General features: G+C 32.0%; 1 protein-coding gene across 6 annotated transcripts; it reads right to left on the bottom strand.

Annotated features, from left to right (window-relative positions):
* Nucleotides 1-3,482: 3,482 nt before the first annotated feature.
* Nucleotides 3,483-12,210, bottom strand: LOC115710297 (ATP-dependent RNA helicase DEAH13). 6 transcript variants are annotated; one of them, XM_061111764.1, is made up of 14 exons: nucleotides 11,916-12,201; nucleotides 10,633-10,758; nucleotides 9,681-9,785; nucleotides 8,831-9,006; nucleotides 8,654-8,720; nucleotides 8,498-8,572; nucleotides 8,362-8,411; nucleotides 8,210-8,270; nucleotides 7,816-8,130; nucleotides 7,248-7,469; nucleotides 6,933-7,163; nucleotides 6,625-6,738; nucleotides 5,306-6,535; nucleotides 3,483-5,141 (listed from the first exon to the last, which is right to left on the bottom strand). In XM_061111764.1, the coding sequence occupies exons 4-14, from the start codon at nucleotides 8,881-8,883 to the stop codon at nucleotides 3,651-3,653; spliced, it is 3,909 nt and encodes a 1,302-aa protein (XP_060967747.1). In that variant the 5' UTR covers nucleotides 8,884-9,006; nucleotides 9,681-9,785; nucleotides 10,633-10,758; nucleotides 11,916-12,201; the 3' UTR covers nucleotides 3,483-3,650. The 6 variants fall into 6 exon arrangements, with proteins under 6 accessions (XP_060967747.1, XP_030494521.2, XP_030494519.2 ...); XM_030638661.2 differs by lacking the exon at nucleotides 9,681-9,785 and having other exon boundaries at nucleotides 8,831-9,003; nucleotides 10,633-10,761; nucleotides 11,916-12,210; XM_030638659.2 differs by lacking the exon at nucleotides 9,681-9,785 and having other exon boundaries at nucleotides 8,831-9,003; nucleotides 11,916-12,210.
* Between the last annotated feature and the right edge of the window lie 433 nt (nucleotides 12,211-12,643).

Genomic DNA, 12,643 nt, shown 5'->3' with positions numbered 1-12,643 from the left:
AAAGTGTTTAGTTACTCATGTTCAATGAAGCACAAATACACATATTAACTGATAGAAAAGAGATGAAAAATAAAGAAGAGAAGAAAAAAAGAATGCTGAAAAATCCTGAGCAGTATGTCTTCAGTATTGCAGTTGATCTCTCTACTCTGTATCTGAACTCTCACTTTTTTTCTCTCTGAAATTGCTTCACTGAAATCCACTCTCTTCTGCTCTTTATATAGGCATTCAGGGCCTAAAAAGATGGAAAAACGCACATGTTAAATGCCTATTCGAACTAGGAAACCCCCAACACGCACGTGAGAGAAAAATACGATTTTTGTGCTGTTTAGGGAGGCGGGCCGCGGCATGCTAAAGCCATGCCGCGACCCGTGTTGGAAGTGATTTTTCTGCTGCGTCGACTGATAGTATTTTGGACAGAACTCTCTCAATATTGCTCGGAATTGGACGATTCAAGATGTTCCGGAAAGATAAAAGAGAGATCTAGAACTTTTATGTTTTGACTTTTTCCAAAATCCAATCAGAAGACAGTCGAATTCAAGCTTGAAGTTTCAACTTTATTTTCTTGCACAGTTTTTTCTATTTTAAATATCATGATATTTTTATCTTTTTCCCATCTTTTTCTCTGATATTTTTTCTAATCTTCTTCTATTTTAAATCTGCAAAAATAAAAGATAACAAGGGTAAAAATGCTCCAAACACGATTAAAACTCAATTAAAAATATACTAAACTTAATCTAAAATTAATACTAAAAATAACCTAACAATCTACAAACATCATAGTGAAAAAAATAATAACAATAAAAAAAAATAGTTATCCTTATATAATAGAAAAATAGAAAAATTAAATTTTATCATCAATTAAAATTAATAATTATACGTGTATAATCAATAGGTTAAAAAAAAGAGTATTGACCTATATTATAGATAGATATATAGATTATGGAGTGCAAACACTTGGACTACATTTGATGACTCTCTATTGCCAAAAATTTCTTCACATTAGAATAGAAAAGAAATTAATAAAGCAATTAAATCACATTATGCATCGGAATAAAAAAAAATAAAGATTTTTTTAAAAAATAAATAAAAAAAAATTATTAATATTCTCCCAAGATAGGTTTGTTAGAGAGATATATGGTTAAGATGATTTTTTTAATTTAAAAAGAGATTATTAATATTTAAAAAATTGTTTAATTTTTTGGTTTAATTATTAGGTTTATTTGTTAACGGGAGATCAAACCTAATCGTTAAATTTAACAGAATATTCTTTTTATTTTTAAGTATATTCTGTTAAACCAAGAAATGCCGTTAAATAGGCACTTTTAATGTATAAAGATATATATAAATACTTAATATCATATTTATTTATTTAATTATAATTTTTTAAAAATATATATATAAAAAAATTGATACTGAGGAATTTATAAATTTTTTTGAAAAAATTATTTATAAAGTTATGTTTGTGTAACTTATCTTATATTTATAGGAAAATTTTATTTGCACCACACACAATTATAGTTTATAAGTATATCCTAATATTAAAAAAAAATAAACTGAAAAATAATTTTAAAAAATTTGTCTTAATGTTTTTCTAAAACTTTTCTTCACATTATTTTGTGTTAGTTCCTTTGCTTATTTTAATTATATTACATCATAATTTTTTTTTTTTGAATTATGTGTATTTTTTAATAAATTTTTTTATATATATATATTTTATTTTAAAATATAATTTAGTTTTTATTTTCTTAGTATATTTTCAAGAATATGAAAAAGACGAATTTCTTTTAAAAAAATTGTATTAACTAAATATATATTTTATATAAAATAAAAACTATTAAATGAGGTGTAAATAAAACTCTAAATTTATATATATATTTATATATATATATTAAATCATCACATAACTATCTTATAAATAATTATACATAAAAATGAGAAATTACCTAAACTAAAACTATTGGGCAATTCTACAATGCACCTCCTTAAAAAGGATGTACTGATACACCCTTGACTTGTTTCGTCCTCCAGACGAATTTGTTAGTCTAATTTTTTTTTCATATTCATGTATGTTATAGTTATTTAAGATAACCTACAAAATTTTTAGAGATTCTGAATAATTTACAATATAGAAAATAATGTTCAAACAGTCTATTTTACATGCGTATAAAATAAAATAGTCACGCGTGCAACATACTGTTTGAACGTAGTTTTCGACGTGTTAAACTTTTCCAAATTTCTTAAAATTTTGCAGGATATCTTAAATAACTATAACGTACATGACCATGGGAAAAAAATTGACTAAAAAATTATTTCGGGTGCTAAAACAGACAAGGATGCATCAATGTATCCATTTTAAGGGGTGTATTGTAGAATTTTCCAAAACTATTTAACTTTTTTTTATTATTATGTAGTACTATTATTAAATAATAATAACGTGTCCTTAAAAAAAAAAAGACTAATTAGGATTTTTGCCCCCTAAACTTTAACATGTACCAAATCATGCCTCCTGAATTTTTTTTGCCGTTAAAAATTCCCCCTAAACTATTAAGATTATTAGATTTAAGGATTTATGTGTAATTTCATTCAATTTTACTATTTCAGTGATTGTTTATGTACTAAACCATGCTCCCCAGACTTTGATATCTACCAAATCATGCCCCTCGAACTTTAACATGTACTAAATCATGTCCCCTAAACTTTCATCTATGTTAGATTCTTTTTACTTAAATTAGACAAAAGTCCTTAAATCCAACAATTTTAATAGTTCAGGAGGCATTTTTAACGACCTTAAAAATTCAGGGGATATAATTTGGAACATGTCAAAGTTCGGAGGGGTAAAAATTCTAATTAGTCTTAAAAATGATAATAGTACTATGATAATATGATAATGTGAAGAGACATATTATGATTGCTTTTTCTTCTTCTTTTATCTTTTAATTAATTAGTATACTCATACATAAATGTTGTTAATTAAATAGAAAGTGTGGATGAAGAAATGAAAAGTTTTATGAAATAAAAAAATAATTAAAAATCAAATAAAATTTAAAAATTTGAGAAAACAAATAACAATGAATAAAACTTGTAGAAGATAGATAAATACATAAATTTTAAATTTTAAATTTTTTGGTTAAAAAAAAAACGTCCACTAACTTATTTTTACTTTTATTACTTACAGAACACTGAAAAAAAAAATGTTTTAAGACAAATAATTTCACTAAATTTTATACCCAACCCACTATTTTATAGTTGATAAAATAGCATGTTTACACAGTGATGCAGTACTGTGATTAAAGTGCCCAATTAATTAAACATCTCAATAAAACTCATTTGCACACTATAAAATGATATCACACCTCGGAAGTCATAAGTAGATACAAATCATTTTACCTCCACACTGAGAATAATATCTATCATAAAGAGAAAAGGACTACTTAAGTTATGAGTAATGTTAAACTGTAACTCTTCTTTGAAAACGAAAGGTGTAAAAGAGAATCCTTGCCTACTCCATTAAATATAATATTAAGAGAATCAAAAGACTAGCCAATACATGATACAAAACTTGGAGAAGACATCTTCAAAATTTTCTTCTCTCAAAAATCGAATTACAAAACGCTGTATGACTCTTCCATAAACATTCTGTAATTGTTTTTTCATTTTAATTTAGTTCTCTTAGACTTTTTGCTGGGGAAACGTTTCTGTACTTCTAAATTAACCTCACAAAGCATTTGCGACCATAGCCCTTCAAATTTGTCACTATTCTTACGATAACTGACTTGAAACCAGTCCATGACTTCTGAATATAATTCTCTGGGATTCTCAGTCCATACATTTCTTAACTTGGCATAGCTATCTATGAACCTCTTCTTTAACTTGGCAATTAAATTATCCACTCTTCTCTGTCCTGATGCCTCAACTCTCAAAATGCTATTAGGAGGAGCTGCCATGAAATTTTTGACATTTTTTAAGCATGGCAACACCTGCCCATCAAGCAAAGCATAAGCAAAGGCTACAAGTCTTTGGTTACTATCAGTAATAGGTGAGCTAAATGGTGAAAGCACCCATAAATGAGGCCCAAAACTTGGTATGAGATAATGCAATACTTGGTCAGTTCTAGGATCGTAATAAGGTTTGGTATCTTCTGAGGGTGTAGAGAAAGTGCATTGAGAACGAGCATACTCGACAAGCCATTCAGATTTCACCCTCGTCACTCCGTGCATGTATGGTCGTTTCGTTTGTAGTAGTTCACTGTAAACTACAAATTCAGGGGCTGAGTTTGCTACAGTCGACCAACGATGAAGGAATACAGATTCTTTAACCATGCAAGACTGGTACCGATTTGCACGAATTCGTTCTTCGCCTTCTAATGACTTTGAATTTAATCTTAAGCGTTTAGCAACTCTATCTGCCCAACCAGCACATATAGCTTGACCCAAGAGCTCTTCCTCATACAGTGAAAGAGGGTGTTTATTGTAGGACTGGCCCCATGATTGTTCTACGTCTTCTAAAGTTCCATACGTCCATGAGAAATCTTGCTCAAGATCACTATCACTGCTATGACTAAATACAAGCCGAAGCAACTGTTTTCTCAACTTGGACATTTCCTCCATAGTTTTGAGATGTAAGCAATAGTCATCGCAGAATTCGGTTGGACTTTCAGCAAGCTCAAAACACTGCAGTGCATAGGCTACAGACATTGCATCACTACTAGGATTAGAGAATTTTTCCCGAGACAACTTACAAGCTTCTTTGAGTTTCTTCTTCCTTAATTTTTCTTGCTTATTATCTGTAATTTTGTTGTTCTCTGAAGCATCGAAACTTGGTTCCTGCTCTAAGTCATTTTTATTAGTACGACTCTCCTCAAACTGTAGGACAAAAGGATTTGACAAGCTCAAAGCTGCAGCTGCTGCAACTGCATATGCTAGAACAAGATTTGGACGAGAATCGCTTTTCTTCTTCTTTATTATCTGAATGACAGTAAGGAGCATCCTAGAGTGACGAGGACTCATGGGGTAACGAGCCATGGCCTTTCCTAAAGCTGTCAGTTTACCATCACTATCAAGTGCCTCAAGAACCTTCAAACAACGCTCTGCTTCAACCAGGGCAGACTTCTCAGGAGGAGTTGGGAATGGAAAATTGGCAACCTACGAGGATACACAATCAGATCACCATGAACAAAAAGTAGAAGTGGTATAGCTGGTAAAACAAAATTTTATTTGCACCTTGTACATATCTCATTAAAATTCATTTGCATAAACAATAAGTAACAGCTTGAATATTAGAAGTATGGTGTAGAACACTAACACACCTTATCAATACGCATGGATTTCATGAGAAGAACGACACCATCAACAGGTACTTTTAATATTTCGGCCAGCGAAAACTCATGAAATATATTGTTGAACACTGCAGAAGAATATAGACGATAACAATGACCTGGAGCAGTTCTTCCGGCTCTTCCTGCACGTTGAGCAGCTGATGCCTTACTTATCCACTGAATTTCATATGATTCCATGCCGCTGGAAGAGTTGTAATTTTTCACTTTCTCTCTTCCTGTATCAACAACATACTTTATTCCAGGAATAGTTAAAGAGGTTTCAGCCACATTTGTTGCCACAACAACAAGCCTCTCGCCTTCTTTGACATCTTCAAATACACGTAACTGTGCTGCTGCAGGCAACATGGCATACAGGGGAAGAACACACAGACCACCAACACAAAAACCATTTCTGGCTCCATTTGTGCTCACCTTGTTAGGATTGGATTGCTCTAAGCAAGATTCCTGATTAGCAAATTCAGGTTTTTGCCCATTAGATTTAGCCTTTGATGCAGTCTGTCCTGATAAAGCATCAAAAGCAGCTTTCAATGAATCAAGGTTCCCATTATCTCCCAACACAAGTGTGGAGTCAATTTCTGATGATTTCTCTCCCAGTGAATTTTCATTTTCACCATCAAATTCCAAGTCACTATCAGTTTCTGATTCATATGAAAAATCCAACTCATCCTCATCCATATTGCATTGATCACCATCATTTAAGCTAAACACGTCGGTTTGCTCCTGTGTTGAATTTCCACGAGTATCAAAAGCATCATTAATCTCTTCCATGCTTATTCCACCAACAGATTTAATATCAGTGTCTGTTGGATCAGCCTCAACACTTTCTTTGGATGCTTTCATAATCAGTTCTTTTGAAGCTCTACGTAGCTTTTGGCACAAATACTCTACTTCTCTCTGCCCAGTGACAAACACCAATATACCTCCTTGTGGAAGATTCTTGTGAATAGCTAAGACTTTTTTGTATGCTTGGCCAATATAATCCACAATCTCTGTTCTTTTTGAGAAGTGTGTAGTGACTGGAAACTGTCTCGTAGGAACATCAAGCACAGGTGGAGGAACACAAAATAACCTATTACCAGAAATGAAGTCCTCCACTCGCAAAGTAGCACTCATCAGCACAACTTTTAAAGGAAAGACCTGATTTTCAGGACTTATAGTTTGCCCCGACAGCATTAATTTTTGTTGTTGTGCATATATTTTCTGTTTGATGATATAGGTAACACAAATAAGAAAAAACAAAGGCACAAACTTAACTAAACACAACTAACAACATAAACATAACACCATACCTCACGGCCTTGAATGACACGTGATAGCATTCCAATCAGAATGTCTGTATTCAAGCTTCTCTCGTGAGCCTCATCCAGAACTATGACTGAGTAATGCCTTAACAAAAAATCATTCTGCAAAATAAAGGATTTTTTTAAAAAAAAAAATGCAGAATACAATGCTTATGGTCATATTTTCACATGTATTTTACTGAACCAAAAAATTGCATGCATTTCTCTTCTAAACCAATCACCACACGTGTAAGCTAAAATGACATAAGTGCAAATGAAAAAAGAACAGTATAAAAAAAATAAGGTAATAAAAGAACCTGTAGTTCTCGCAGTAAAATCCCATCGGTCATGAACTTGATTGAGCAATTTTGGCCAATCTTCTTGTCATACCTCACTTGAAACCCAACTTGTTTACCCAAAGATAGACCAAGTTCATATGCCACTCTCTTAGCAGTGGCAAGAACAGCAACACGGCGTGGTTGTGTTACACCAATAGCACCACCACGAGCAACATATTGTTTTGAACCAAAACCAGCTTCATAAAGAAACTGAAAAGTGCGAAAGAAAAAACAATTAGAAGCTTGGAATTTTCAAGTGGAAATTCAGGTCTTGCATAAAAATCCATTCCTCACCTGAGGAACTTGTGTTGTTTTACCACACCCAGTCTCTCCACATATAATAACAGTTAGATGATCATTGATAGCTTCCATTATTTCCTGCTCCATCATGACAATTGGTAGATCCTTCCTCTTTTTCTCAACCTCATCTGGCCTGGATACATGCACTACAGTTGGTTTTGTATTACTGAGACTGACTTTTGTGCTCTCCATTGACCTGCCTGGCACTAAGTCAACCTGCCAAGATTCAATTAAAGTGAAATCATCATAAAATAAAAAGCAAAAAAAAAAAAAAACTAGCACTATTAGAGTTCTACTGCCTCGGACAAAGCGTATAAAGCTTCACATGAAAAGTAGCATTATTTAATCCAAGTCAATGTTTACAATATTAATCAAGATTAACTTGTGCTTGCAGATGCTCTGTTATTTCCCAAGTAAAGTGTATCTACTTGAACTGGGTGAGATTTTGAAATAAAAATAATTTACAAAATCATTAATTGTGAGTCAGCAAATTGTGTCTAGTAAATGTAGTATTATTAAACCAAATATATATTCAGCTTGCTATAAATTTATGGTTACATACCATTAAGCTTGCGCTTTTGCCGCTATCTGCAGCTGCAGGTTGATTGCTCAAAATAGGCTCATCATCGTCAACTGGATGTTGAGGGGAACTCAAAGAAACATTTGTATTATTTTGGAATCCTTTTTCTACTACTGTTGGCTGCATCTCATTCCAGTTATATTGTTGATTTGAATGTCTTTCATCCATCTCAGATTCACACTCACTAGAAACATTGTCATCGTCCCTTCTCGAAACTGGTTGCACACTACACGGAACTTCGAAGCCAGCTTTGGAAACTTCAACTATCATTCTACGTTTTTTCTTGAAAGTTTCAACCTACAAATGATAAACTGGATAAGATAATTGTTCCATCATGATTTTGTTACATTGTTAAACATATGCAACAAAGACAAACCTGACCAATGTTTCTAGATGACTTTAGAAGAGTATATGCACCATCGGGAATTGTGTATTTCCTACAAAATTCATCATCAACAAGCCATTCACAAGGGATGTAAAAAAGAGAGTGTAATTATAAATTCTATGAGTAAAAAGGATAATCCTTACTGTAAAGTCTCCAAACTTTTTGTTAGCAAAAGTGCTTTTTCCTTCTCTTCCTACACAAACCACAAGCAAATCATTACACATAATTACAACAACAATCCAAGTGAACCCACATGTGCAAAATGATGGAAAATCACACCTCCAACTTTTTCATCTTCTTTTTTTGAGATTTGCTCAATTTAGGAGCTGGGTTTGCCTTGATTTCTTCACACCCCTAAAAAACATTCCTCATAAGATTAGAAAAAGAAAGAAAACACTTTTTGGTAATAAGATCAAGGTGTTACAAGGGATATACCATGCCCTTCCTTTTGTTCTTTTTCTTACTTTGCAAGATCAAAGCATTGCTGTCATTATCTCCAAAACTACCAAAAGCAAGAAAAAGTAATAAGAATAACATATTGAATAATGGAAACTCTAGCCTCACTTTGGTATGCTAAGGTTCTCTAATTATTAATAAGCAGAAATAAGTTACCTCAACGTATCTTGTTCACATGACAAGTTCCGAGACTGTCTTCTACTTTCCATATCCAAATTGCTTATTTAAATTTTTAACTTATTCAACAGCGCTTGCACCAAATAACAGGCGACAATCTTATGCTAAATGCATAGACAAATTTAGCTTGATCTGACAAGACTGGATATCAACTGAAAACACAAGTAGAGAACTTTAGATATACTTGTCAGTTGCTGTAAGACAAATCAATCTTACCTATCTAACGTTATTTGCTGCGTTTTGATAGAATTTTTCCAAAAAAAAAAAAAACTTTAGCAGAGTTGTGAATTACTTAAAAACAATACATAGTGAACAGTTGCATCCTGACACAGAAAGATTCAACCATTCGCTTACTAAAAGAGAACAATGCATACTGAAAAATTGCATCCACACAGAAACTTTTGCCAATTGTTAGAATCTGAAATTAATTTCAGCAAAACAATAGGTATGAAATCACCCCTACATAGTTAGTTTATATATTCAAAATATGATTACAGCACAAAAGAACCAAATCAGTATATTAGTTTCAAAACCATTAACTAATGCTCTTCTTCTGAACTATTTTTCACAGGGGTACTGATAATCTCATATCTCAATTCGTTTAAAAAATAAAACAGAGATTGATTTAATTTCTGATCAGAGAATATAGATAAAATAACAAAAATATAACCATATAAAAAAACAGAAACAAAATAAAAAATTAAGAAAAACGGAAAAAAAGAAACTAGAAATAGATGAAAGCTACAACGAAAGAACCGTTGTTCCCTATCCACTCCTCCTTAGAACCTTGTTCCGGAACCAATCCTAATTAGCAGTGTAAGAACCATACTTAGTGAAGTAATTGTTTATCCGGCCAATGAGTGAAGCGCAGGTGGTAATGAAGCCGAATTCGACAGCTGAATGAGCTATACTCAGCAGCCCCGCAATCGGAATTCTTCCCCTCCGATCAGCAGTACTTAAGGGGTTGATGATGTTTCTAGGGTAGCAGCGTTGAGATGAGTTAGTGAGAAAAGAACCAAAAAGGGTGATATAGAGGTAATGAAAGCAATGGAATAGGAATAGGAATAAGAATAGGAATAAGAATAGGAATGGTAATGGAATAAGAATAGGAATAGGATTAGGTTGTTTGGTTAGATTTATGGAATCAATAATTGAATACAATTCTTATGTTTGGTTGACTATATAATGGAATGGAATAAATTAATTTTGAACAAAAATACTATTATTTTTAAAACATGATTAAAAAATTAAATTATATATATTCAACTTATATATATTTTTTTAAAAAAAAAAAAATTAATTTATATTTTTAAAAAAAAAACTATTACCGAAGAGACAAAAAGGCAAATTCAACAAAGTTGCCAATGCACATATGGTTGTTTATAGTTTCTCTTAACTCTCCTCATCAACAAGTATGGAAGAGCTTCTGTTTTGTCGATAGATAACCCTAAAGTTATAATTCTGAATAACCCATGATGAGATTAAAACTAAAGCATATGTAACCTAACATCTACAAATTCAAACAAATTGATTCACAATTGAAAAGGAACAAAAAAAAAAGAACTGAGCCAAAACAGAAAGTATTGAAAGTGTAGAAACAAAACTCATATATAGATTGAGGAAACTCAAATATAGATTGGTGCGCAAGAAGGAAGAAAACTAGAGGAACCTGTGTCATAAGTTTCTATGGCAAAGCTTACTAACCAAAAATAACCAAAAAACCATAATACAATGGCGGCACCACCAAACCAGAGAATGGAGAGAGAGAGAGAGGGAGTTACCTCTGGCAACGCTACCCCGGCACTTGCAGAGTCCGATCGATCGAAGAAGAGGAAGAAGATGGTCACAATGGTTAATCTTCAGTTTTCTAGGGTTAGGGTTTGTTGGGGGCCATGGAGGAGAGATATCTGCTGGAATGGAATTATAATTCCACCAAATAAAAAATGGAATAGCAATTCCATTAGTTTGGAGGAATAGCATTACTATGGAATTCTATTCCAAAATTGTTATTTTTCAACCAAACAAAATAATCAGGCCAATTAGTATTCCATTCCATTCCTTTATGGCCCATTACTACCAACCAAACGGGCCCTAAATGTTTGTTATTGAGCTAACAAATTAACAAATATTAAATGGGACCTTAAATATATTTAATAAGCAGTTTGACTTAAAGAAGAGTACTTTGTACCATGAATTACGAAGTGGAGATTTCGACCGAAATTTTATTAACAAAACATTTATAATTTTTTAAAGCATGCAGTGAACGTAAATTGTTCCAAACCAATTCAATTTAGAAATTTAATATACACAAAAATTCTAAGGTTGAACTCAAAACCTGTTTTTCTACTTATATGCATTAAAACTTTTCTGTGGTCAACAATTGCAATAGCCCACAGAAAAATAATTTATTTGCATTACAAATAAATAAAGGTCTACTATAGCTGATGAAAGCTTGAAAAGCTTGACCAGAAATACAAATAAAGAATACCTAATTCCTGATAAAGATCCTTTTCATAAACAAAATCAAAATTATTAAGCTCCTTTAAATCGGTTTCCATCATTAAGAAACTTTACAAAATAAATAAACAAATATATTTATATACTCTGCCTAAAAGGCGCCTAAGGATACGGCAAATTAAAATTCAATATTAACATCAAATGATAGGGTGTTCCTCCCCAACTTTAAAACTAACATGTCCTCAATAAAACAGGTCCAAACTAGTCCAGTTTTACTTTTATCAAATTATTTATATATATACATATATTATATTGAAGAAAAAGCAATACATACCAGTAAGAAAACTTAATCCATTCTCTATGCCGATATAATTGATTATGAATACTCATATATACTCAGTCGATCGATCTCAAGGAAGAAAATCCCAATTCTACGAGTAATAAGTGGACTGCTATCAACCAATAAAAATCCTTACCAACCCATTAAAATCTTGATTAAATATGGGAAAATAGGACAAACCCAGCAAATAATTCAACATAGTTTTCATCACCCAGAATAATAATTCAGCAATATACAAATCAGAAAAGTATAAGAAAAACAACTCACCCAATCAGCTGAGAGAGTTTCAGAGCCAATACATCCAAAAAGGCTCTCAAACCTTTGGTTGAAAGTTTTAGGTGAGATAGATTATCACAAAGCACAGTATACCAGTACTTATTTCTGTTTATATATATATAGTGTGGATGAAGAACAAGTATTGGAAAAGAATTGAAGCCGAATATGGGAAGAGGCGCACTTTCAGTACTCTTTATATACAGTTCTGGAATAAAGATCGAACAAGTTTACAGGAGAGGGATTTACTGTACGGACTAAATTGGATGGTTCTGATTGTTTTTCATTGGCGGTGATTTATGCTCCAATTATTTTTATTTTTATTTATAAAAATTATAATATTAATAATAATCTGAAATTTTGGTATATAAATAGATAATAATAAGTCGCTATCTTGCATTTAGTTTAATTTAATTGTGGGTGCGATCCAACGGTTGAGATTACTTCGAATCCAGTTTTAGCAAGTTGAATTTTGAGGGTTGAGATTGAAAGTCTGGTATAAAATGGCTGCCTCGCGAGTTCTTTTTTCTACGTTTTAATTTAATAGTGAGGAAGATTAAGGATACAATTTAGAACCACATGGGTCAGGCGTGATGGGCATTTAATTTTTTCTGAAATAAAAAGCATAGAAATCATCTATTTTATTACAAAAGAAAAAAAAAAAAACTCTAATACTTACATATTTCACATATTACAAAAAACTCTACACTATTTTTTACACT

The sequence above is a fragment of the Cannabis sativa genome, chromosome 3 (genome assembly GCF_029168945.1).
Source record: "Cannabis sativa cultivar Pink pepper isolate KNU-18-1 chromosome 3, ASM2916894v1, whole genome shotgun sequence".
Lineage (NCBI taxonomy): Eukaryota > Viridiplantae > Streptophyta > Magnoliopsida > Rosales > Cannabaceae > Cannabis > Cannabis sativa.
The sequence above is the reverse complement of the archived record's forward strand: the minus strand, read 5'-3'. Positions and strand labels throughout refer to the sequence as shown.